Genomic DNA, 26,269 nt, shown 5'->3' with positions numbered 1-26,269 from the left:
GGAGGAAGGCAGGTCATCCTGGCCATAGCCCTCTGTCTCCGGGACCTGTAATTGCATATGCGGACCCTGAGCCCAGGTGTCACTGGCTGGCTTCACGCCAAGAGCCCACATTCCAGTGGGCAAGGAGTCAGATACAGAGTGGCCTTGGGGCTGCAGGGTTAGGACAGGGGCTGGCTGGAATGAGTGTCCCCACATGTCCCCCGCCCTGGGAACGCTTAGTACCCAGAACTGAGAGGGGAGGCCTTCTTGGGTCTCAGTTTTTCCGCCTATGATCTGGGTATGAGCTACCCTGAGCCTCCATCTGATTTCTTCAGGTGTCCCAAATATGAATGAAATCACTCATAGTAGCTGTGTTCATACCTCATGGGGCCTGAAATTTCCAAGACATGGAAAAGCCAGGAAGGGCAGACAGGGACACAGGAATAGATAGAAGGAGAGTTAGCTGGAGACAGGCTTGGTGAGGCCAGGAGAGGACCACTGAGGCACACCCCCACTGGAGGGACCAAGCTGGCCTGGGCACCTGTCAAGCACACCCATGGAGGTGGGGAGGGCCCAGCTCAGGGCACCGAACACTTGGACCTGCCTCTTCTCCCCCACTAGGGGTCTGGGACAAAGTCCTGGGCTGGTGCAGGGCTTGGTAAAAAATAACTAATTATTCTTTTCAACCAAAAGCTCTCACTCAGGCCTTTTCCTGTCCCTAGCGGCGGCAAAATCCTTGCTTAGGCCTGAGCCCCAGAAGCTGCTAGAACCATCCATGGCCTCTCCATGGCCAACCTGAGCCTGCTCTGAGTCTCCAGGCCCTGCTTGGAAGACCTTGTGGGCTCTAGGTGAGTGGGGTCCAAGGCAAGCCTGGGACGCGAATGCAGCCGGGAGGGGCAAAGCAAGGCCACAGTACCCCATTGTGTGTGTGTGGGTGTGGGTGTGTGTACCTGTGTGACGCTGTGGGGCCCACAAGGCATGCCTGCATGGGGATGTCTGTGGTTCTGGCGTTACTGTAGGAGGGAGTCTGTGACAGGAAGCCCACACCTCCAGGTGCCCCCGGAGTGCTCCCTGCCTCGGACAGAGCCTCCCGGCCCCCTGTGCCCCCAGCTTCCCTCCCTTGGCCTTCCTGAGAGGTGAGAAAACCAGGCTTCCTGCTGCAAGGGGAGGGGGCTGCCCGACCAGCTGCTGTGGGAGCCTCCAGTGACTCATCTGGGTGGGGGGTGTTTATGAGCAGCCGAAATGGCTATAAAAGTGGCACCTCGGTTCACTGATGGCCTGGCCATCCCCTCCCCTACCAGCCCCTTGCCTTGAAAAGCTTCCAAAGGGGCCTGGAACCAGAGAGAGGTCTGGGATTAAGGCTTGGTGGAGGCTCAGCCTGGGGTCAGGGTTCAGCCAGGGATTAGAGGTCAGACTGGGATAAAGTCTCCACATTGGGGGTGGGGGGGGGGGGGCTCAGGATGGGATTAGGATTGAGATGGGGATTCAAGCTGACTTTGGGGCTAAGGATGGGAGATGAACTGTTGAGGGTTTACAGGCCAGTTTTTCCAGAGAATCCCCAGAATGGGACAAGGGGTTTTCTGAGGGTCTTGAGGCCAGGCTGCAGGGCTGAGAGCTGAGCCTCTGTCTTTCCTTTTTGAGTCTGGGGCCCACCCTGGCTCTAGGGTCTGTATAGCTTGGCCAGACCCCTACTCACAGCAGCAGAGTCCAGTTTAGGGCCACTGGGCCAGAGCCCAGATCCTGCTCCAGCTCTGAGTTCCAGGGATCTTGGCTCTTCCTCCTAGGTCCCCATTACAGATGGGTGTCCCCATAGGGGACTCCTTCCCTCCAATCAGGCCTTTTCAAATGTCCTGAAACTAACCTGAAACTGACCAGAAACTGACCCTTGGGGCCCTGGGGCTTGTCTGACAAAAAGGCTGGCTGGCTCTGCCAGGCACTGGGGTGCTACCAGTTAATGTGTGACACCCAGTCCCCATGGTGGCACTTTAACCAGGGGCCAGGAGGTGCCTTAGGGTATCTGCCTCAGCCAACAGTTCTGGAATATCCGTCAGGGACCTCTGGGGTGAGGCACATGCGTTACAGCTAGAAGAGCACCCTTAAGGGCCTCACAGCCCACTGGACCCCTCTCTGCAGCCCTACCCACACCCCTCCACCCCGGTCCTCCCCACTACAAATACTGTTTGTTTCCCAATCTCAAGCTTTCCGGTATCGGATCTGAGGACTCCCTACATCAGTCCCCAGTTTTACCCCAGTTGCCCCAGTGACTCTGTGAATGTTCTTTTCCTATCACCACAGGGCAGGGGTGATCAGTCATAAAGCCATAAAACAGAGTAGAATGGCTTGGAAACAGAGACATAAAACAGAGACCATCAAAATGTAACACTGAAGAACCACAAATGTTCTCTGGGTACCTGATCCTCTGTCCCTGTTCCCAAGTAATCCACACACCACAGGGGGTAGCCCCCAAATCACAGCCCCCGCAAGTAGTGGAAGAGATGGAGTCACACACAAAAAAAGAGGGAGGGATGTTCTTTACACCAGGCAGAGAACCATGATCCCAGCAGAGTAAACTCCAAAGGCAAGGGCAGGGGAGTGAACATGGGGAGCAGGCCGGGAGTCAAGAGGACAATACCTGTTGGGGAGTGTCACCTCTGGAGGAAACTGCCTCAGACAGCATCGTCCTTAATCACCTGGGCAAGAAACTTGAAAGTAGTGGGGCACAGAGGAGGATGTGGCCGCAGACTCATAGGGAAGCAGACAACTGCGTATGGGAGATGGGTGGGGTTTGGGCCTGGAAGAAGGTGGGCTGCCAGAGAAGCTGGCTAGAGCTGGATTCCAGGGGCCTTAGGCCTTAGGCTTGCAGATCCATTCACATGAAGGGTAGGGACCATCCCTGAGATGGGGTGGGGGCTGGTTTGGGGGCTGTGAGGAGCTCAATTTCCACAGGCTGAGTCTGGGGAGCCCACAGAGCCCATGGGTCTGGACACCCACACTCCGCAGCACTAAAACAGTAAAGTTAAAAGCGCCCTTTGAATCAGCTGGTCAAGTCCCCGATTTACAGATGAGGAAACTGAGGCCCAGACAGCAGGAAGTCGTCCTGCCCAGGATACACAACCGGTAAGTGGGTGAGCAGGGACTGCCACTTAGCCCAGATAATATATCCAACGGCCCCAAGAGTCACATTAGCTTCCTCCTGACCATCCTTGAAAGCCCTCGGCTCCAGGCATCCCAGGCCTTCCCAGCATCTCAGCTTCTCTGCGTGATCCTGAAAGGTGGCGGACTTGGGGTCTCAGACCCCTTCCTCTAAGCGCTAACAGCGTCCCCTCCCGAGGCGGAGCACGTAACCCCGCCCCACCCCGCCCCTGCCCCCAAAGACTCCTCCCGCTCCTCCCCCAACTTCAGGGTCCTGAGTGGACCAGAGCCCGCCCGCCGGGAGTGTTTGGGGCTGTGAGGGGGTGGAGAAGGAGGCGGACCTCGGGAGCGGGGGTCCCGGCTGAGCCCCGGGTCTTGCGACTTGGAGCGGCGGACTCCGGGGCGGAGCTGGGGAGGCGGGGCAGGCGTCTGGAAGGGTCGAAGACTCTGAGAGACCCCCGACCCGGGGAGAGACTCGGGAGGGTGGGAGAGGGACGTGAGCCCTCGCGGGCAGGGGCAGGGGCGGGTCTAGAGCACTGCGGACCTACCCACTCGGGAGTTCCCGAGGCTGGGGGTCCAGGCGAGGGCGGGGCGGGGCAGGAGGGCGGTGGCGGCGGAGCGGGGCGCGGGGCTGGGGGCCCAGCAGCCTCCCTAGGGACCCCGGTCCAGCCCGAGCGGGAGTTGCGCGGGCGCACACACAGCGCCGTGGCCGGGGGCGCGCGGGGTACCTCCAGTGAAGAGGTCCTGCTTCGCGGCTGAGGGCCCCTGTTCACCCGCCCCGGCAGGCCGATCAGAAAAAATAACGTCTGTGCTTCCCGGAGAAGAGAATGGAGCGGCGGCAGCGTCCCGGGCTCCGTTCCCGGGCCCCGATGTCAGAGCTCCCTTGGCCCCGTCCCCTCCACACTCACATCCCGCCGCTGGCGACCCGGGGCGCGGCCTCTAGAGAAACGTCCCGGGGCAGGGGCAGCGGGCTCCGTTCGGCGGCTCCGCACACCCGTGGCGGAGGCGGCGCGGGGGGGGGGGGGGCGGGGGCGGGAGGGGCCCAGGGAGGGCGCGGGGGAGGGAAGAGGCGCCCGGCCGCGGGGGGAGGGGGAGCGGCAGACGCCGAGGCGAGGGACGCGCGCGGCGGGCGGCGGCTCTGAGCGGCGGCCGGGCGGGGGGCGCTGGAGGCCAGGCCGGCCAGAGGGGATCCCGAGAGCCCCATGAAGTGCCCCCGGGGCCGCGGACGGGGCGCTGTCCTGGGGAGGCTGTCGGGGGGTCCCCGACATCCATGGCTAAGCGGGGGCCGCGGCGGCGCGCTCGGAGTAAGTCGGGGTCGGGGGGCCGGCGCCCCGGGGAGGGGGTGGCGGCGGCGTTGGGTAGGGGTGACTCCGGGCCTGGCCGAGGTGGGCGGGCTGGTCCGTCTCGGTGTCAATCGGCGGCGCCTCCTCGGAGCCCGGTGGAGCCGCCAGCCCCGCGCCGCTCGGCTCCGTGGCTTTTTTGGAAACTTGCAAATGTTTTCGTAGAGAGAGAGAGAGAGAAGGGGGAGGGGAGGGAGGGAGCGAGGGAGTGACCGAAACGGAGCTCGGGGCTGCTGGAAGAACGGAGGCCAAGGCTGGGGGAGCTAGAGACGGACTGACAGACAGGCCGACAGGCAGAGCGTCCCGGCCGCAGGCGTGCTTCAGCCGCGCGGGCGCAGGCGGGGCTCCCGCCCAGGATGGGGAGAGGATTCGGGAAGCGGCCGCGGACAGGATGGGTCCGAGGGGGCTGAGGAGCAGAGAGCTGGCGGCCCGAGCACCGAAGGGCTCAGTGTCGTTGCAAAGTTGGGATCGCGTCCCTAAGCTGCACGCCCCGAGCTGCTCAAAACGCGCCCCCCGCCCCGCCCCCCCTCCTGTCCTTGAGCTAGCCGCGAAGCTAAAAATAACAGCCCGGTTCGCCCCCCGCAGACCGCGACCCCAACCCCTCCCCCGACCCCTCCCCCACTGGGCGTGGGGCGAAGCCACAGCTCCCAGTTCCCCAAAAGAAAAAAAGAAAAAGACAGAAAAGGCGGCGCGGTGGGGGGGGGCGGGGGGCGGGCCGGGGGCGGGGGGCCCGGCCATATGGATGTGATTTCTCCGCTCCGAGGCAGACGGGCAGCTCCGCAGCGCTCGGCGCCCGCCCGCCGCCCGCCCGGCCCCCGGCTGCCTCCCTTCCTCCCTCCCTCTCTTTCTCCTTTGCGCTCCCTCGCTCGCTAGCCCTTGGCACATGGGCCCCGCGCCGGGCCCCGGGGCCTCGGGCCGCCTGGCCTCCGGGGTCCCCTAGGCCCGGGCGTGGGCGGGACAGCCCGGCCTGACGCAGCTCTGTACCCCACCACCACCACCACCAGGGCCGGCGGCGGCGGCTGCCCCGAGGGACGGGCCCTAGGCGGTGGCGATGGGGGCCGTCCGGATCGCGCCCGGCCTGGCGCTCCTGCTCTGCTGCCCGGTGCTCAGCTCCGCATACGCGCTGGTAAGTCCCTCGCCCGCACTCCAGAACAGGCTGCGGGCTTGCTCTGTGGTCCCTGGGTGGGTCCAGGGCACAGAGTCTAGGTTCCCTGAGTAATTCGAACTTTGGATGAGCGTCGCCTCAGACCAGAGAGCTTGGGTGCCTGCTGTCTCTGGGGTGTCTGGACTTCATTCCTGATGCCTATGGTCGTCTTAGTTCTGAAGCCTGGGTTGGGGATCCCAGGTCTGGAAATCTGTGGTTGGGGTTCCTCTATCTTCTGCTTCTGTGAGCACCGCTACTCTGGCTGTGTCCCCTTTAGGGATGACAGTGTGATCTAGCAGTAGCCTGGGCTTTGGCCCTGATGTAGGGTCCCACAGACTTTGTTCCTGGGCCTGTGTCTTCTGCAAGTTTTGTTTGCCACCCAGGACACAGGGCTGTGGGTCTGAGCTCAGAATCACCCAGGCAGGGGATAGGATTTAGGGGTCCCCTCCAGCTCTCACGATCACATGCATGCAAACATGTGGACGCCCTTGCCCAGGGAGGCGGCTGTGGTGTGGCACGGAAGAAGGATGGAGGTCTCCTGAAGGGGACTGACCTCACAGAACACTCCTCCAGGAGAAACATGCTGGAGGGGGACTCTGGTGAGTGAGGGACCCCCATGTATACTCTCCTGAGAGCAGAGCCAAGAGGGAGACCAGAGGGAGAAGAAGAGGCAGATTGGGAGATAAGGCAAGAGAGAGAAAAGAGACAAAGGGGGGTGGAGATGAGAGCTTCTCAGAGCAGGAGTAGACAGACCAAGAATAGCAGAGAAAAGTAGGCACTGGCAGAAGCCAAGAACTGGAGGTATGGAGGAAAGCATCCTTTTCCTCCTGGGCCAGAAACTGGGGGCCAGGACCTGGGGAGTCAATCAGACGGGACTAGCCCGTAGCTGAGGAGGCTGTCTGCCTGTATGTCTGACCTCAAGGCCCCTCTTCCTCCCCAGTAGCTCCCAGGTGGGGGCTTCTGCCTTCTAGAGAAACGAGCAGACAGCCATGCAGCCCCCTTCTCCTGACCAGCTCCACCCCCTCCACCCCAGGCAGAACCTGAGGCGGGAAGGCAGGAGTTCTGGGATTCCTCCAGCTCTAAGGCCCATAGGACCGGGGCTATCCTCCACACCTCAGTTTCCCTATCTGTAAAAAACAGCAAGAACTTTTGCCTAAGAATCCCCTGAGTGAGGCTCTCTTCTCCTCCGGGACCTCAACATGCCCCATTCCCTGGTGCCCGTGCCCTCGCCACCCTGGCTCCCTGAAGCCAGAGACCTCACCCCATACGAGGACTTGTAGATGGGGAAACTGAGGCTCAAAGACTCATGCAAATGTACATGCAAGGACCTGGAGCCATTTCCCCACCCTCCCTTTGGGCCAGGCTGGGATAGACAGGAAGGACAATGGGCATGAGTGTGCTGAGAGCTGTCTGTGTGTCAGAGCGGGGCTCGCTGGGACTCTGCATAGGTTGTTCTCTAGGTCAGTGTGAGCGTGTGTCCCCTGTAGACACACGTGTCCGAAGCATTGGGTCTTCACGTGACTTGCAGGAGCATAGTCGTGCATACGTGTGTGTGTGTGCACGCGTGCATTTGTGAACACATGTGCCCCCAGGTCTATTGTTATTTTTATTTAATAAATGCTTTTTTAGTGCTTTCTACTTGCCAGACACTGTCCCAAGCACTTACAGTATTAGTTTTATCTTTCCCACAACCCTCTAAAAAGGTTTTGCTGCCGTTCCCATTTTTAAAGTAATCTGGAGCACACAATCCCTATGATCATTTTGTACTGCACGCCGGTCCTAGTGCTAAGCCCCGTGTCTCCATGGGGAGGGGGTCATGGGCCACCCCAGGGCCCCACACTGACTTCTGGGGAAGCTGAGGCATGTGCAAAGAATTTGCCTCCCTTAGCCATGGTTCAGGTCTGAAGGCCGGGCTGGAGGGAGGGATACCACGGCGGGGGTCTGCCCTGAGACCTTGATGGGGTGTCAGTGTCTAGAGGTTCAGGCCGTGTATACACTGGACCTTCCCTGGGTTTACAGCTAGAGGATGTGGCAGAGGATCACCCCATACCCTGTGTGCTCCCCTGGGCTCAAGAGGAACCAGCGGGAGAACTGACAGCCGCCAGTTTCTGCTTTTGAACCCAGGGGCTGCCGTTCACACCCAGATCTGTGCTGATGCCCACTGACCCCACCAAACTCAGCCGATAGCCCCTGTCACCAAACCTGTGTGCTGCCTGCCCAGCAGCCCCAGGAGCAGGCTCACACCTCCAGAGACCTCAGGGTTCGGGACCAAAGAGCGTCCTGCTGGAGGACACCGGCTGTGGCCACACTCAGCTAGCCAGTCCATCTTGTCCTTACAAGGAATAGTAGCTGTGGGCTGAATTTTGAAGGAGGGGATGGACGCACAGATTGTGAGTAGGGGAGCGAACAGGTGGTCTTGTCCTTGGAGGTGCCTCACCTAAGGACGCCCCCAGCCACACACATGTAAAGGAGAAACTGCAGTGGGAGAAGAAGCAGGTCTGTGTGGGGGGTGGCCTTGAGCGTAGAGATGTGACCTCCGGTCCGACTCAGAAAGGACTGCGGTCGGCTGAGAGTATAGGGGGCCCCTCCCTGCTCCGGGGCCAGTGTGGCCACCCGCCCTCTTTTAAAGACCAGAAAGAACCACCATGTATTGAACAATGACTGTCCTCCCAATTCTGGGCTAGAAACCGTCATAAAATGTTTTCTCAATACGTCCTTTCACCCACCCGTTTTATGGGAAAAGGCCCTGATGTTCCTGTGGCAGAGGTGGGACTTGAACCCAGGTCTTCTCACTCTCACACCGAGTTTCTTCCTCCAAAGCGAGGGAGGGAATCGTGCTGACAGGAGAGCTCCTGTCCCACTGCAGGGTTTTTTTTTAATTTTGCTTCCTTTTCTTTTTTTTCTTTCTTTCTTTGTTTCTTTGTTTCTTCCTTCCTTTGTTTCTTTGTTTCTTTCTTTCATAAAATCCTTCTGTTGTTTTACTTTTATTTTCTTGTGTTTAATTGAACTAATACTTGAATATGTTCTTTCTCATAAAAGAGTCATATAATACAGATTAAACAGAATTCATCCTTGATGACACCCAAGTCCCAGTGCTCCTCTAGAAAATAACCACTTTTTTTTTTTTAAGATTTTATTTATTTCTTTGGCAGAGACGGATCACAAGTAGGCAGAGAGGCAGGCAGAGAGAGAGGGGGATGCCGGCTCCCTGCCAAGCAGAGAGCCTGATGCGGGGCTCAATCCCAGGACACTGAGATCATGACCTGAGCCGAAGGCAAAGGCTTTAACCCACTGAGCCACCCAAGTGCCCCGTAGAAAAAACCACTTTTAACACTCTGGATGGGGATATCCTCCCAGACCTTTTTCTGTTTATTTCCAAAAGATACCAAATCTTCCCAAAGATTTTTGTGTCCATATAGAGCAGGACAGTCTTTTCTGTTGTTTTCTGTGTGTCGTTAAATGAACGGTATCTGTCTGTAGGTAAGGTTCGGCCGTGTGCTTTTTTTTTTTTTTTTTTTTTACTCAAAAGTGTGTCCTGGAGATCTCTTGTCAGTAAATATAGATCTGTTTTCTTTAATGGCGCATAGTATTCCAAAATCTACAAAGGTACCTCTAGATCTTTCCTGCATACTTTTTTGTGTGTGCGTGCGTGTGATTTCCAGATGGTGGCGGGGAAGCTCCTGGAAATGCCATCTTGTGCCCCTGCGTGACGGTTTCCTGTAGGGTATTCTAGATTCGGTCATGCTGGGTCTGAAGCACATCACGTTTTTTATTTTACTGGACACGGCCGCACTGCCCTCTAGAAAGCCTGTCTGTGAGGGTTGCTACTCACAATGCCAGCAGTGAGCAGGAGGGTCTCCCCCAACAACCCTGTCTCATAGGGTAGTGCCACCTTTGCCATTCTGACAGGCGAAAAATGGTGTCTCTTGCCAATTACCGGTGAGCTCTTGACTTTCCGTTGGTCTATTGTCCCTCTTCTAAGAGCTTGTCCAGAGTCGTTACTTATCTTTCTATGGGTTATTTGTCATTTTTGTATTGATTTGTTGAAGGTTTTTCTATCACCTGCCCTTAAACACCCCCCCCCCCCACGTACCCCAGCTCTGGGAACTGCCTGTGGACAGAGCGGGAGGAGGGGGGGCCGAGCCCTCCCGGGAACTTGGGTTTCTTCGGAATGTTTTAATGAGGCGTCAAGCGGCCTCCCCCAGATTCCTGTTGTGGGCCTTCTGGGGACACTCCCTGGTCCAGCCACCACACCGGAAGGCAGCTTTTTCAGGGAGAGAGTCCCTGGGATTAAGAAAGCGTGGCGTGGGGGGTTTGCAGACCCACTGAAGTGGTTTGCAAAATGCAGTGTGACTGGGCAAGAGAGCAGGGTCTCACCTCAGATTCACAAAGACATTTGGAAACGTCCAAACCCTAAAGAACCCCAATTCCGGGACCGGCCTCGTGCGACGGTGAGACCTGGCGGGATCTTACTCCGGCTGACCAGGCATACGGGTGGGTTAGGCCATCCTATCTTTGCGGGCCTTGGTCCCTGCAGGCCAGGTAGAGGCAGCCCGTGAAGATCCAGTGGGTCCAGCAGCCAACTCCGCCATCCTAGGCTCCATCCCTGCCCTGAAGGCGTCCACGCTGGCCAGGATGAGAGGCGTCACTAGTGCCTCCCCCCCCCCAGCCCCTCCCAGCCCTGAACACAGGCAGCCTGTTCAGGAAGGCCTGGAGAGGGGGAGGAAAAGTCAGCACTTGTCAGCAGTGGCGGGGCAGGAGTGTCCCCGGCAGGGAGCCCGTCCCAGCCTGCTTGGGCCAGCCGGACAGACAGAGGGCAGCAAGGGGCGGGGAGCAGTCCCTAGCCAGCTGGCACGGGAGACGACGAGGGGTGCCAGCCCAGGTCCCAGTAGTGGAACCTGGAGAAGAGGTGCAGGAAGGCCAGGAGGTCACGAGGGGGTCCCCTGCGAGCTGAGGTTTACTCCTTCTGCCTTTTCTGGAGGTACACCTCCCCTAGCTGCTAACCACAGGGCGCCACTGTCCCCTGTCCCTTTAGAGCTGAGCACCAGATGCCATCACCTCCAGCATCGCCGTGCCATCCCCATTCTGTCTGCCCCCACACCTGAATTCCCCCTTAGCAGCCTGCCTCCCAGGCCCTGCTGGGAGGCGACTGCCTGATGGGGTTCAGGAGGGTTCAGGAGGACTCAGGAACGCTGGGACTGAGGCTGGCACCAGGGGTTCCTGGGGCTGTGTCCTTTCTCCTGGGCTGCTGCCTCTCTTTAACTGTGACTCTGAGCCTCAGTGTCCCCATTCGTAAGATGGGGATGTGGTGGAAGTTCAAGGAGATGGGGATAAAGTGCCAGGGTCCGTGGCTGGCACCAACAGGCAGAAGGGATGGCTGGATACCAGGCAGGTCCGCTTTCTCTGGAGGTGAGTGGGAAGCCCACAGCCGCCTTCCCCCAGGGGACCAGGAGGAACCCGGGAAGAGGGATGGATGAGATGACCCAAGAGGGCATCTCGAGGCTAACGGCATCTAGTGGAAGAAGCCCCTTTCCCAAAGGCAGAGGTGTCGGCCGCTGAAGAAGTAGCCCTTGTATTTCCTTCTGAGTTTTGCTGGGGAGGAGAATGTAGGCATGTCTGGGATCACAGACAGCATATGTGTGGAATTTGGCAGTTAGGAGAAAAACTGAGAGGAGTGGCCCTCCTTTGGTCAGTGGCGTGGAACTGGCTCTCTCCACCACCACTGTCCCCATCACACCTCCATCACCATCAGCAGCCTTCATGCTGCCTCCCCCCTGTCCTCACCCCCACTGCCAACACCGCTCCCACCCCCAACTCGGACACCATCCTCCATGGGGCTTCCCTGCGAGCCGAGGTCGAAAGAGCTACTTGCCCCCGCAGGGGAGGGGTAGTGAGCAGATGGCTTTTCTCTTTGTCTGAGCTTCTGAACTCAAGAAATGAGAAACACATCCGGGCCTCTTGACCACACACTACTCTCTCCCTGGGACAGCAGCTTCTATGTTTGTAAATAACAGACTGGCTTCCAGCCTTCACCGGCACTCTGCCTGGAACCCCCAGACACCAGTTCATTGCTCCCAGGCTACCCCCTGTCCCTATTCTCCCCGCTCGGGCCCGAGGTCAGGACATCGCCCCACCCCCTGCACGTTCACAAACAGCATACCGTGCACGCTTGTGCACACAGGGAGGCTCTGTGTTGGGGGGTTCAACATGGGGAGTGTGCTGCAGCGAGGAACACTGAAGCCGAGCCCTAACCCAAGGCCATAGGAGGGATGTAGGGGGGATTCAGAACAGCTGGTGCCAGGCTGGGTGGCCCCATGAGTGGTGGGTGACCCCAGGCCATGATCCAGCCCTGGGTCCCTCAGCCCTTGCCCCCAAAACCCAAGACCCACAGGCTCTCTGGATGTAAACTGATGCAAGCCTGAGTTCTTAGCACCAGGAGCTGGGCCAGAGAGACCTGGACTCTGCTAAGGAAGGGGAAGAGGGGCATAGTGGGGAGAGGGAGCAGCAGACAGAGTCACCAGGCCAGGAGGAGGATCAGCTGCCGGCACTTCCCCCTTTCAACCCCAGGACACGGGACCTCCCCAGTCAGGGCAGAGACAGATCAAGGGCTCTCTTGGCCCCCAAGCCCAGGGGGCCTGGCAGTGACCTGGACTCTTACTGGGAGTCTGGGTTGGATCTTCCCAAAAGTTTATCAGGCACACTTCACCCAGTAGGCCCTCCTGTACTCCCTGCTCCCCACCCTCCTGGAGTCCCACTTCCCTCCACCCTTCACTGTGGCCCCCTGGACTTGGTGATCTCCCCACTCTCCCCCTGCCACTCTAGGTCTGCGGCCTGGGGCCACTGTCAGTGCCCAGAAGGAGAGGTTCCCAATGCCAGAATAGGAGAGCCATGATCTGATGCTGTCACTACCGCTAACGGGAACAGTTATAGCCACCAGCTCTGCGCCACCCCCACCCATGCCCAGGCTCTCACTGAACCTCACCAACAGCCTTTGGATCATCCTGATTGCAAGGGTTAAGCAACTGTCCTAGACACAGAGCCAGTCAGAGGTGGCAATGGGCCTCAAGCTCCAGTGCTGGCTAGCAGAATCTACTAGGTGAGGACAGGGTGCAGCTGGAGCGGGGTGGCGAAGGGGGACCTTGCAGGCAGGGGAGCTGCCCTTCAAGGCAAGTGGAAATGAACTTGGTGCAGAACTGCCCTCCTTTCCTTGGGTAGGTGCTTGCTGGACTCTGGCTTAGACTCCTCTTGCTGCAGTGTGCCGTCACTGGGGGACAGAGAAGTGGGTCCTACAAGTCCAGGGAGGCCAGAGATGGGGTCTCCGTCCCTTTGGAGGAATGGAGGAGTTTGGGGGCCATGGGGGTGCTGGAGGCACATCCCTTCCCTTCCCCTGGGCATTCCCAGCCCCACCATGGAAACCAGACTCCAGAGAACAGTGGGTACCTCCTCTTGGCCCCAGAGAGGTAAAGCCAAGAGCAGCAGGCAGATGCTGAGTGTGTGTGTTAGTTCCTGGTCATCACTCAGCCAGCACACCTGTCCCTCTGTCCATCTGTCAAATGGGCCATTTTCAATCCATGACTGCCTGCCTTCAGCCACATCAGTGGACCAGTCTGTCTACTGGGAGGGCTGGTGTGCCAGTCTTTGGAGACTGGTAGAAGCCTCAGTCACTCAGGAGCTTTCCATCAACTGGAAAAAATACGGTGCAGTATCTGTTTGTCTTGAGAGAGATGGAGGTGGGCAGGAGAAGAGGTGGGGACGGGACCGTGGTGAGGGAGTAAGGATCAGAGGACGCCAGAGGTGGTACCAACAGTGGGTATGGGGCTGGTGGCAGTAATGGTTATGGCAGTGATGGTGTTAATGTTGCCTTCGATGGCGCTGGTGATAGTGGTGATCCAGGGGGTGGTGATACCTGTGGTGGGGGTGTGGATCATGGTAGCAACAGCACTGGTGGTGGTGATGGTTGGGATGGTGGTGATGCTGGTTATAATGCTGGTAATGGTAGTTAGTACTCATGGTGGGAATGGTGCTGGTGCAGGTGGTGGTGATGATAGGGGATGGTGATGGTTGTGTTTGGTGTGGTTAGTCAAGGTCATGACGGTGGTGGTGGTGATGGCGGGTGGTGGTTATTGATGGAGGTACTCGCTGTAATGGTGGAAATGGTAGCGAAGGGGAGTGATCATGGGTCCAAGTGAGCAGGGCAGCTACACGGGGACCAGACTCCTCAGCAGCCTGGATCCGCAATGCCAGAGCCCCTTGGATTAGGGCAGGTCCAGTTCTTCCCCCACAAGCCCCATCCGGTGAGGCTACTTCTGGCCCAATCTGCTGTAGCTGGGGGAGAATAGAACACATGGGAGTCTGCTCCAGCCCTTCCTGGGGTGGGGTGGGGGTCCATAGCCACTGAGCCAGCTGAGATCTCAGGGTGCAACTCAGACTCCAGAGACACGCAGAGGCACAGACCCCCGACAGACAGGCCTGCTAAGGACAGCTGCAGGACACACTGGCAGACGCACACACACGTCGACCTTTGCCCAGAACCCCACGTACACACGCGTGTTCCCAGACACTTGAGGCTCACGTCCCCCAAGTACATGCTGGACAGTCCCTCACGTGAGGACGCAGAGACAGCCCCCCAGCCCCCCCCCCCCCACCGCAAGCGCGCCACCCGCGGCCAAATGGTGAGCGCGGGCCTCTAGACGGCGCGCACACGCACAGACGCGCACGCGCCTCCGCTAAGTGAAACCAGTGGAACCCGAGCCTGGAGGAGCCACTGGAGACTCCTTGGCCCTGGAAGCCCTCGCTGCTGCACTGAGAGACGCGGGTCAATTAACTTCACCCTGCAGCCAGGCTCCCTGACCCGCCCCGCCCGGCCAGCCCGCCCCTTCCCCAGCCTCCTTCCTCCCCTGCCTCCCCCTGGCTCTCCGCCCTGCAATGCCCCACTCAGACAGGGGACGGGTCCTGGGACGGCTGACGGGCAGCAGCTCTGCCTGTTGAGGGTCTGAGGGGGCCAGACTCTGCCGTGGGACTGAGGGGTCTAAGGGGACAGACATGGCCCAGCCCCCAGGTGTCTGAGGGGACTCAGTCTCACTTAAGGGGGAAGGGGATGTGAGGGATGTAGTAGTCTCTGTAGGTCACACTCATGGAAGTGGCTAGCCTTGGTCATACTGAGCTGTTCCCAGGGCAGGATCTTGCCTTTACTCTGACCCACTTGGAGCTCTAAGTCAGGGGAACACATGTTCAGGGTGAGGACCCCCCCGCCCGACGCCCATGATATTCTTGTTCTCTTCGTCAAAATGATGCCAGTGTATCCCGGTGGGTGTCAGGCAGTGCATGGGGTGTGCAGATTGGAAGGAAGAGAAGGAAGGACATTCCGGAGGGAACAGCAGGAGCGAAGGCCTGTTGGCACCGTCAGAACGCAGGGTAGGCTTCAGGGGAAGGAGCTTTCAGATAAGCAGTGAGATGTGGGTGATTCCCACTCACAGCCGGCACAGGAGTGCCTGCCCAACCAGACCACTTGCCAGCAATTCCTCGGACCTCTAGCTCTTGGGACTGCAAGGGTGGGAGCAGCTGAGGCACTCACCATTCACTGGGGAAAGCAGTGACTGGGGAGAGGGCCAGGATGGAAATTGGTGACTTCCAAGGTCCCCCAGGGTACTAGGGCTTGAAAGAATCCAGGCCTGGTTTATTTCCCCGGAGTTCACCACTCTTTATCCACCCGCTCTCCCCACCAGGTCCCCAACAGACAGGATCCTGTGAAGATCCATCCTGGGACATTCCATCCCTTTCCCATGTACCCTTGGGGAACAGACTGGACAGAGAATAGTAGCCCGCAGGGTTACTAGCGGGCAGGCCGGGGACATCCCCCCTCCCTCCCACCAGGAGGATATCCTGGTGGGACAGTCTCTACCCTTCGGAGCCGCAGCTTCTCATCTGTAAAATGGGAGCAACACAAGGCAGAGTTCCCAAATTCTAGACTCAGAGCCTTTGGAAAGGGGGGAATCCATCAGGGAGGCTGGGATGGTTGTGGGACCTGCCAGTGCTCTGGAAAGGCCTGCCTGCAGTCTGACGTTCAACTTGGTAGGTGGATGCAGATGACGTCATGACCAAAGAGGAGCAGATCTTCCTGCTGCACCGCGCCCAGGCCCAGTGCCAGAAGCGGCTCAAAGAAGTCCTGCAGAGGCCAGGTGGGGGCGGAGCCGGGTGGGGCGGGGCCAGAGGAGGAGGGTCTGGGGGCGAGGTCAAGAGAGTGAGGGAGGGGCCCAATGAGGGTGCAGAACCAACCGGCACCAGGAGAGGGGGCTTCCACTTAAAAGGGGGGTGACTTGTGATCAAAGTCAGCAGGCTGAAAGGCAGAGCCTTCCCTCCCAGGGTGGGATCAGGGAGTAGGAAGGCAGCCACAGTCCGAATCAGCCCCAGAGGGCTTAGATCTGGCAAGACACAACAGAATCAGGAGCCCTGAGAGGGGTACACTGGGACCCCTTCCTGGAGGAGGAGGTATCCAAGGCAGGTCCAGAAGAATAAGTAGATCTTTGAAGAAGGCCACCTGGTCAGAGGACAAGGCTGAGGTGTCCAAGGTCGGAGGAATCAAGGGTCCATGGGACTGGACGGGGAGGAGGATAGAGGGGTAGGGATGGTATCTATGACTCTGAGTCATGGTCACTGTCCGGGAGAGAGCATTTGACCTGGGGTCGGGTGGGCTTCTGCACACCAGCGCAGCATCTTCAGGGACCCCTGCCAAGGTCAAGGTGGGAGGGGCAGCTGCCTTCTCAGCTCCTGCCCCATCTCCAGCTGGTCTCTTCCTTGAGTCCACTTCCTGGAAGCGGAGATGGGAGCTCATTAGCACTCATCCAGGCCTCTGTCGCCTGTCTGATTAGTCTCATCGATCTGGAAGAGGCCCAGGCGCCGTCAACTGGCCGAGGAGAGCAGTTTCCTGTCTGGAGCTGGCCCCTAGAATGCTGGGGACCTAAGGGCACACAGTGACATACTCTGTAGCACACGGACTTTGCTCATAGTCACAGGCATTCACATGGTCTCTGCAGTCCCCGCCCTGTCCACACTGGCCTCACTGGTGGCTCTTTGATTCCATACCCAGTCACATCAGGGTCTGGGGATCAGGTGGGCCCCTGAACTCTGGTCTTGAACCCAGTGCTCTTCCTAGTTGTGGAAGCCCGGAGGCACCTCCGCCCCCTACACCCCATCCTCATAGAGCCCCTCTCTTCCTGCTCTACCCCGTCCCGCTGCCCCCCTCCCTACTAATGCCCCAGGATCAGGCAGGATAACAGGCACAGCCATTCTAGCCCAACTGAGGGTGTCTGCACTCAACTTTGCTTTGTTGCCGCAAACCCTGACCTGGGAGGGCAGGGGGCCCTGCTCAGGCTGTCCACTGAAGGGGCACAAGTCAGATAACAAGGAAGACTTTTCAGCGAGGTAGAGACCTCAAACAGCTCTCTAATGGAGAGAAAGGCGTGCCCAACTCAGACAGAGAGCCTCCAGGGTCCCTCTGTGGACTCTGGGAACTCCTAGCTCAAGTATCCGAGGGCCGGGAACAGGTAGGTAGACTTGCCTGAACACCCTTGACACCTGCACACTCTTGCACATGTCGTCCACACCATCAGCTTCCTGAGCTGCACGGAGCCGGTGCCGGGGCCAGGCTTCATTTTCACTGTTGAACCTCTGCTAACATCACCCCTACTGTCCACTTCTGCCCTGCGCCCCCTGGCGGGGCCCTGGCCTCCTGCACGGGCTCTGGCTCTGACGCCTGGGTCGGAGCACATTGCCTCTGTCCTTGTCTTGCCCACACTTACCGTTCAGCCCACTAGCTGGTCCCACACCCGCACGGCGTTCACTCCCAGTTGATCTCCTGTAGACAGTCTCCGTGCTCTCCGCCTACTTCTGCACCCAACAAGAGCTTTACAGTTTGTGAAGCACTTTCTCACCTGTTAGCTCTCCCAACAGCCTGGGCAGGGATCTACCCCACCAGAGAAATGGGGTGCCTCGGAGGCCGGAGAGTACCCTGGGTCTCCTGCCACAGCACTGTTGACAGCCATGACTACCCTGATTTCCCCAGCTGACATAATGGAATCAGACAAAGGATGGGTACCTGCCTCCACATCAGGGAAGCCTAAGAAGGAGAAGGCATCTGGGAAGCTCTACCCTGAGTCCGAGGAGGACAAGGAGGTGCCCACTGGCAGCAGGCACCGAGGTATGTCTGTGCTTCCTCCTGGGCATCCATCTGAGACCGGCTGGGACCCACTCTCCCTGCCGCTCTGGCCTCTGTGTGAACTCATGCTCTTCAGCTCTTGTGGGAAGGAAGAGGTTGTTGCCCCCTCTCCAGGAAAGCAGGGGAGAGGCTGGGAGGACACAGAGCCCACAAGGTATCATGCGCAGAGGGCTGGCAGCTGGACGGCACCAGATCCCCAGGAGATTTGGACAGAGAACTTGTCCCGTGCTACCCCCATGGGCAGACCCAGGGCTATGGCCCATCCCATGGAGAGAGATGACAGAGAACCTGGGATACAGAGGGACAGGGAGAGGTGCAAAGACAGGGAGAGACAGAGAGGGGACCAGGAGGCATAAACTGAGACGGGGACTTGGTGTGTCAGAGGAAGGTGCACCCAAACACATAGGGTAGTGGGCTGTAGACACAGATCAGGGGAGGAGGGTAGCCACGGAGCAGCAGGGCTGAGACAGTGGGACAAGGAGGGGAGAAGAGAAGAGTGGGAGGGAGATGCAGGGCTGTGTTGTCCCTCAGGAAGGTAAGGAGAGACAAACGCAGAGCCCAGGCTGCAGCCACAGGGCCGGTTTGAACCGGCTGGGTGGGCAGCAGATTCCAGATGGGCCACATCTGGGAGCTGTGGTCACCCTGTGGCTCCCCAGGGACCAGAGGGAATTGTGGGCCTAGCCAGGCGGGGCTGGGAATATGGTGCCCAGGACAGAGAGCCTTTCACCAAGCTGGGGTGGGTCCAGCCATCAAGGCAGCCTTCCAGGATGGCTGGAGAGTCCTGTGGTTGGAGCCCTGCAGAGAGAACATAGGGAGCTGGGGGGTGGGGGAGTGGAAGGCAGAAGATTCAGAGGCTGGGGACCCTCCAAGGTCACTTAGTATCTCTGCTGTAAGGCTGGAGTCCCCAGGTGGGATATGTCACCCTGTCTTAAATCCCACAATTACCACTTCGATTTGGGGCATTATACCTCCCCCTACGAGTGATCACTGGAGTCTCATAGCAGGTGCTTAGGGTGGTCTGGGATGGTGGCGGAAGCATGGGCTGATCTAGTCAATCCTGGCTACCCAGTGAAGAAACTAGAAGTGAGGAAGGTAGACACCTGGGTGAGGTCAGCAGCTCTTCGGGAGCCCAGCTGGGACTGGAAGCTGGACCTCCTGCCTCCAGCCCCGGATCCTGGGCAAGGGTCACATGGAGAGCATTCTCAGCTGAGGGAGTGAGTCTGGGCACTTGCTTTTCTCCAGGGACACCTGGAGGTGGGACCAAGAGCAGAGGAAAAAGAGAGAGGCCTGGCCAGGGGCTGAGTCACCTGAGGGCAGGGCCCTGGGCTATATGACCCCAGCAAATCACATGCCTCTCTGGGCCTCCACCATCCAATCTAGAAAATAGGGCCAGCGCCAGTACCTGCATACAGGGACTGTGGGTGAATTCTGTGAGGCCAGGGATTCAATTCTATGCAAGACACAGTAGGTAGTAAGGCTCAATACATTCTCTCCAGAACACTCCAGGCCTGAGTTCTCCAGTCCTGGGGTACACCTGTCCCTGAGGGAGCCAGCGACCACAGGTGTGTTCATTCTTCTGGGTCACTAACCATGGACTTGACTGGTGTCCCCCACCTTGTCTGTCTCTGTGGGCACAGGGCGCCCCTGCCTGCCCGAGTGGGACCACATCCTTTGCTGGCCGCTGGGGGCACCAGGTGAGGTGGTGGCCGTTCCCTGTCCCGACTACATTTATGACTTCAATCACAAAGGTAAGGCAGGCTGGAGTAGGGTGGGGACTACAGGGGTGCCAGGACTTGGAGCTCAGGGCTCCAGATCTTTCTGCCTGCCCTGACCCTCCCCATGGGCCTGCAGGCCATGCCTACCGTCGCTGTGATCGCAATGGCAGCTGGGAACTGGTGCCTGGGCATAACCGGACATGGGCCAACTACAGCGAGTGTGTCAAGTTCCTGACCAATGAGACTCGTGAACGGGTGCGAGCTTTTCCCTTCCCCACCCTGATCTGGATAAGGTTACCCCACCCCACCCCACTGGTGGCCCCTGAGCTAGGCCTGACGCCTCCCGCCACCTCAACCTGGCCTCTGACCCTTAACCGGAGTCCCAGGGCTCTGATGGTGTGTCCCCACCGGCACAGGAGGTGTTTGACCGCCTGGGCATGATCTACACCGTGGGCTACTCGGTGTCGCTGGCCTCCCTCACCGTGGCTGTGCTCATCCTGGCCTACTTCAGGTGGGCAGGGCGAGGGGGTGGGGCCGGGTTGGGGGGGCGGGGCCGAGGGGTGCCGGCCCTCCCCTCAGCGCACCCCACAGCGGTGCCCGGCGTCCCTACCTTCCCCGTCCCTTCCCCCGCTCCGCGCACAGCCTGGTTTCCCGACCACCCCCAGCATGTCCCCGGGCCCCCACCCACGGTGTTGTCGCGCGCCCTGCAGGCGGCTGCACTGCACGCGCAACTACATCCACATGCACCTATTCCTGTCCTTCATGCTTCGCGCCGTGAGCATCTTCGTCAAGGACGCGGTGCTCTACTCGGGCGCCACGCTCGATGAGGCCGAGCGCCTCACCGAGGAAGAGCTGCGCGCCATCGCCCAGGCGCCCCCGCCGCCCGCCGCAGCCGCCGCCGGCTACGTGAGTGCCCCCCTCCCGCGGCCGGCGCCCGACTCCGCGCCGCCCCGCGCCGTCCCGCCCCCTCCAGCTCCGCCCCCTCCAGCTCCGCCCCCGCCCCCTGCTGGCCTCCTGCTATCACCGGCGTCCAGCCGCTCGCGGCCACCTCACGGGGTCTCTCGGGTCCCTCGCACCCCTCCTCCGCCCAGTTCCCCAGCCCTGCCGCCAAGGGCTTTGTGACTGTCGCCCTCCTGGCACTTGTATTAGCACTCCTGTCTCAGCGCAGTAGCCCCAACCGCTCCCGAAAACCCAGTGCCTTCTTGCCCCTGGCAACATCCTCCCCCTGCCTCGGGCTCCTCAGCTCCGCTCTTGACCAGAGCCCGGCCCTGCCTCCCCGCTGGACCAGTGCGACGTGTCTTGTCTCATAGGCAGCCCCCAGCCATCCCCCAGCCCATCGCCCCACTTCCCCAGATGCAGGCTGCCCTTCTGGCTGACACCAGCTGCTCTCCTAGGCGGGCTGCAGGGTAGCTGTGACCTTCTTCCTTTACTTCCTGGCCACCAACTACTACTGGATTCTTGTGGAGGGGCTGTACCTGCATAGCCTCATCTTCATGGCCTTCTTCTCAGAGAAGAAGTACTTGTGGGGCTTCACGGTCTTCGGCTGGGGTACGAGGGCGCGGCGGGCAGAGGCACAGGCAAGGGTGGGACCATGGGCAGCAGGGTCAAAGGGGCACTAAGGGTGAGGCACTCACACGGCCTCTCCCGACCTAGACGTGGGGCAGCCAGTGGGTGGCCTGCCCACCTCCTTCTCTGAGTCTGACCCCGTCCCAGGCTCAGGTGCCAGGGCTTGGCCACGGTCAGCGTTCACCCCTGGGCTCAGCCCTGGGTTGGGGCTCACCTGGAGGCAGATTCACCTGGCACTGGGGCTCAGCCAGGAGAGGTAGGGAGTGCTCTCAGGCCAGGATTCAGCTCAGGATCAGAGTGGGATGGTGGGTCGGAGGTCACGCTAGGGCTGGAGTTGAGGTCTGGGATACTCCCTGCTCCGTGAGCCCTGTTTCCCTACCAGTCCCCTCACCGTGTGGAGCTGTCCACGCCACTGCCACCCGGCCTGCAGGAGCCATGACACAGAGCTCTCGGCCTTGTCAGGGCTTCAGCAGCCCCTCCGCAGAATGGGTTGCTGGGGCTCTGCACTCCTCCCCCACGGGCTCCGGGATTGAGTTACCGATAATTGTCCATTATTGTTGGCAGCTCCAGAGCTTGGCTGGGCTCCGGGGCAACTGGCCAGACTGCAGAGGGGTAGGCCCAGCGGCTGAAGCCCTCCCTGCACTCAGCACCCGGAAGCTCTCGGGTCAACAGCCCACAGCCCCTTGGCACACACTCTGACCTTGACCTCACCCACAGCAAGCCCCGGGGTTGGGGGAGACCTGGGCCTGGTCCCAGGAACTGACCTGGACTCTGGAGCTAGAGGGTGTCGGGGTGGGCAGGAAACACACAGATCTGGAGCAACAGAACTTGGTGACACAACAAGGTCACAGCTCTTTTTCCCACCATAAACACGGGTCGCACCCTGCTCCTCCCAATGGTGCACCCGACCCAGAACAAAGTGTGAGGGGGTGGAGGGTGGGAACCCGGGCTCCCTTCTAGAGGTAGAGCTCACTCAGAGGTACCATGTGTCATCTGAGCTGACTCGGGCCTGGGAACACTGAGATTCCCCTGTGGCTTTCACTCAGACTGGAACGACAACTGTCATTCCACCCAGCCTCATCCATGGGGCTAGGACCTTTCAAATTGGGTGTGTGTGTGTTGTTGGGGGGATGGGGGCTGCTGGGATAGAAAAATGCTGATACGAGGCCCCTTCCCCATAGGAACTCCCAGAGCAGAGCCTAAAGGGAAGGGAGGAGTGGACCAGGCATGGGGAAGTTAGTGAGGTCCTCCAGCAGGTCTGCACACGTGGGTAGGAGATGCCAAACCCAGATGAGGGCAGAGGGCTAAAGTGGGTCCCGAGTGTAGGAGCCCCAAGAGGAGGCTGTGGGAGGAGCAGAGCAGCACATTCCAGCATGTGGCTCTGTCACCAAGCAGCCCTTGAGCCCAGGGTGAGGGGGGTCAGGGACAGTGACGGGATCATCTGGGGGTCATTGAGGATGAGAAGAATGGGTCTGGTAGGGTGTGCTGAGGGGAGAGACACCGTGGGTGCCACCTGCAGTCCCTCACACGCCACCTGCTCTGCGCCCACAGGTCTGCCTGCCATCTTCGTGGCTGTGTGGGTCAGTGTGAGAGCCACCCTGGCCAACACCGGGTAGGTCCCGGCGGAGAGGGGGGCCACGGGGTTCTGGTACAGGTCAGAAATACGCCTGGCACCCTCTTCCTCCATGAAGCATGGGAAGGGGCTTCCTGTGCCCTGGGCCTGAATGGACCCAGCTTCGGTTTTCTGTCCAGCCTTCAGCCAGATGCCCTCTCAGGGTCACAGGAGGCTGCCTCAAAAGTAACGTTTTAGGGGGGCCTTGGGCCTGGCCACACCCAACACCCCCCTGTCCTTCATCCCCGCCAGCTGTTGTCAGAGCAGACCCGCTCTGGGGCCACTCTGTGGGCAGGCCCGGGGCAGGAGCACGGGGGTGGGAGCTGATGCCTCGGCCTCCACCAGGTGCTGGGACTTGAGCTCCGGGAACAAGAAGTGGATCATACAGGTGCCCATCCTGGCCTCCATCGTGGTGAGCAGGGGTGGCTGTAGGGCTGTGGGGGCGGCTCCGCAGGTGCTGGTGACCAGCCCCTGACGGGGACTGCACGGGCTTCCCTGGACCCCAGAGTTGGAACGCCACAGCCCCATGTCATCCAGTCGGTGGTGGGGGAAGCCTGGGCGGGGCCCTGGGTCCCTGGACCCGCGCCCCCCAACCTGCTATGGTGCACCTCGAGACGCAGCCCTTCCTCCCTCCCTCCCACAGCTCAACTTCATCCTCTTTATCAACATCGTCCGGGTGCTCGCCACCAAGCTGCGGGAGACCAATGCCGGCCGGTGTGACACGCGGCAGCAGTACCGGTGAGCTGCGCCCACCCGGCCCGAGGCTCCTCGGGACACCGGGGTCATCACACCCCAGCACCGTGCACTAAAATAAAGACAGAGGGCCCAAGAATGAGCCTGTGTTGAGGGAAGCACCCAGCTCCTGACTCCCTGGCCAGCCTCACCCAGCAGTCGTGGGATCTGCCCCGGTCTCTGGGGCCACCCCAGAGCCAACCTGGGCCGTTCAGGGCTGGGGTCTGCAGGGGATGTAGGGGGCAAACCCAGACCCCTCCTCAAAGAGCTGATTATAGCGAGTCCAGGGGATAGGGGGGCAGCAGGTGGCTTCGAGAGGACGGCAGCTCCACTGAACTCCGAGGAAAGGGCTGCGGGGTGAAGAGGGAAGGCCAGGGGGAAGTGAGTGCCCCTGGAGGGACCAGCAGGTGCAGGCCCCAAGGGCCCTTATGAACACTTTGTCCCAGGTTAACTGGGTTGTCCTCTGCTCTGGCCAGAGCCGCAGGCCCCTTCTTGGCTCCTGGAGCCTAAGAGCTGGGGGCAGGCAGGTGGGTGTGGATAGCACGGTGCCTTCCAGGGAGCGGCGGCTTGTCGCTGAGCCGCCTACCCCTGCTGGCCCAGGAAGCTGCTCAAGTCCACGCTGGTGCTCATGCCGCTCTTCGGTGTCCACTACATTGTGTTCATGGCCACGCCGTACACCGAGGTCTCAGGGACGCTCTGGCACGTCCAGATGCACTACGAGATGCTCTTCAACTCCTTCCAGGTGCGCAGGCCTGGCCAATGCCTGGCGGGGGGTGGGGGAGGGCAGTGGGGAGCTGGGCTGGGGCAGCAGGTGCAGCCTCTGGGCCCTGACCCCATGTACCTCTGTCCGTAGGGATTTTTTGTCGCCATCATATACTGTTTCTGCAATGGCGAGGTAAGCGTGAGAGGGGGAGCAGCCCTGGGACAAGGCGGGGGGACACGGAACGGCCAGGGTTCCCCAAATCCGGTCCTTTCATTCTCCTGTCCGATTCCTCTGCTCCTCTGAGAAGAGCCCTGAGGACATTCTGAAGGCAGAGAGTCTTTCCAGATGATTCAGGATGTGCTAGGATTTGTGGGCTCCTCACTCTCTGGCAGAGCCCGCGTCTTCCCAGCCCCACGGGTTGAATGCTCCGTAATCCGGAGCAAACGACTCAGCCACCCCTGGGGCCATTCAAGCCTTGTGGACTCGGGGTGTGTTGGTTGCCTGCAGTGAGGCACCATGTTCTGAGGATGACAGGATTTTGCTTGGCATTGGAATTTTCCAGTAACACCCCACGCCTCTGGTTCCACTGGGTGCAGAGTGTCATAGGGGCAGACATGCAGGCACAGCTGGGGCTGGGGAGGAGAGACGTGGGGCAGAGGGATCTACCTGACGCTCCGCCTCCTCTGGGCCATCGCAGGTACAGGCGGAGATCAAGAAATCCTGGAGCCGCTGGACACTGGCACTGGACTTAAAGCGTAAGGCCCGCAGCGGGAGCAGCAGCTACAGCTACGGCCCGATGGTGTCTCACACGAGTGTGACCAATGTAGGCCCCCGCACAGGACTCGGCCTGCCCCTCAGCCCCCGCCTGCTGCCTACCGCCACCACCGCCACCAACGGCCACCCCCCACTCCCCGGCCACACCAAGCCAGGGGCCCCGACCCTCCAAGCCACACCACCTGCTGCTCCCAAGGATGACGGGTTTCTCAATGGCTTCTGCTCGGGGCTGGACGAGGAGGCCTCGGCGGCGCCGGAGCGGCCGCCAACCCGACTGCAGGAGGAGTGGGAGACGGTCATGTGATCAGGGACTGAGCCAGGGTTGGACCCGTGGGCATAAGGGCTGACAGACGGACCAAGAGATGGCTGGTTGGACGGTTGCCCGCTCAGGGCTAGGGCTGGGAAGACAAAAGAGGAAGAAAAGAAAAAAAAAGAAAGAAAGAAAGAAAGAAAAGGGAAAAGGAAGCCGTGTGCAGCTTCCTGTGGTCTGAGCTGGGGTTTGGGAGGCCGGGGCTGGGGGTGGGGGGCGTTGGGAGCCATGGAGACGTTCTTGGGTTGCACCTCTGGAGGTGCTCCAGGGGCCACGGGCCAGTCCCTGGGGTCCGGGCACAGTCCAGCAGGAAAGACCTAGGAGAGGCCAAGAGTGGCCCCCGTTTGCTGGGGTCACACAGGGGCCCAGCAGAACCATGTGGGAGCTGGGCTGCAGCCTCTCCCTGCCACCAGCTCCAGCTGCCGCCTCTGATGCTCCTGCCGAGGCCCCGGGGCAGCGGCGGTGGGGCGGGGGAGCCCTGGCTCCTGGGCTGACTCTTCACCTGTTATCCCCTCACTGTTCGCCAAGGACCAACAGCAGGTCCCTGGGTCCTTGGCCCTGTTCCAGGCCCCTTCTTTCCTGTCTGGTGGCCATGCTGTGTCCCTTGGGGGCTGGGGCATTCAGGGACCACCTCCACACAGGATCCCCAGCCCCCACCTTGGATCTGACAGGTCTCTGGTCACCAGACTGAGAGGGCAGGGGGCATGCCGAGGCCATCAAGTGGGACATGGTCTGAGGTCTGTTCTCGGGTGGGGGAGCCAGGCATGGGGACCTGCAGGACTCGGCACACCTGCTCACGGGGGGTCCGAGACCGCCACTAAGTGCCCCTCTCCAACACCCGCCCGCAGCGTTCCTTACCCCCTGCCCACCCCAGTCTTGGGCCCTAGGGCACCACAGGCCCCCTCGCCTGATGCTGGGAACCGGCCCAACGGCATCCCCACCCCACGCTCTGACCAGAACAAGCTTCCTTCTCAAGCCTGAGGCCAGCCTTGCCCCTGGGCCCGTACCAGCGAGTGACCTTGCCTGGCCCTTCCTTCCCTCATCTCTA

At 60.3% G+C, this 26,269-nt stretch overlaps 1 protein-coding gene across 6 annotated transcripts; it reads left to right on the top strand.

Annotated features, from left to right (window-relative positions):
* Window positions 1-659: 659 nt before the first annotated feature.
* PTH1R (parathyroid hormone 1 receptor) lies at window positions 660-25,376 on the top strand. Of its 6 annotated transcripts, none has more exons than XM_047695559.1 (17): window positions 660-827; window positions 3,041-3,096; window positions 5,456-5,577; window positions 6,092-6,194; window positions 15,671-15,773; window positions 17,657-17,791; window positions 19,447-19,557; window positions 19,661-19,779; window positions 19,941-20,035; window positions 20,235-20,430; window positions 20,919-21,072; window positions 22,642-22,702; window positions 23,048-23,114; window positions 23,346-23,440; window positions 24,035-24,176; window positions 24,288-24,329; window positions 24,835-25,376. In XM_047695559.1, exons 5-17 carry the CDS (start codon window positions 15,689-15,691, stop codon window positions 25,213-25,215), a joined length of 1,683 nt encoding a protein of 560 aa, XP_047551515.1. In that variant the 5' UTR covers window positions 660-827; window positions 3,041-3,096; window positions 5,456-5,577; window positions 6,092-6,194; window positions 15,671-15,688; the 3' UTR covers window positions 25,216-25,376. The 6 variants fall into 6 exon arrangements, with proteins under 6 accessions (XP_047551515.1, XP_047551472.1, XP_047551481.1 ...); XM_047695516.1 differs by lacking the exon at window positions 6,092-6,194 and adding an exon at window positions 999-1,115 and having other exon boundaries at window positions 2,926-3,096; XM_047695525.1 differs by lacking the exon at window positions 6,092-6,194.
* The last annotated feature ends 893 nt before the right edge of the window (window positions 25,377-26,269 follow it).

This window comes from Lutra lutra, chromosome 1 (assembly GCF_902655055.1).
Source record: "Lutra lutra chromosome 1, mLutLut1.2, whole genome shotgun sequence".
Classification (NCBI taxonomy): domain Eukaryota; kingdom Metazoa; phylum Chordata; class Mammalia; order Carnivora; family Mustelidae; genus Lutra; species Lutra lutra.
The sequence above is the reverse complement of the archived record's forward strand: the minus strand, read 5'-3'. Positions and strand labels throughout refer to the sequence as shown.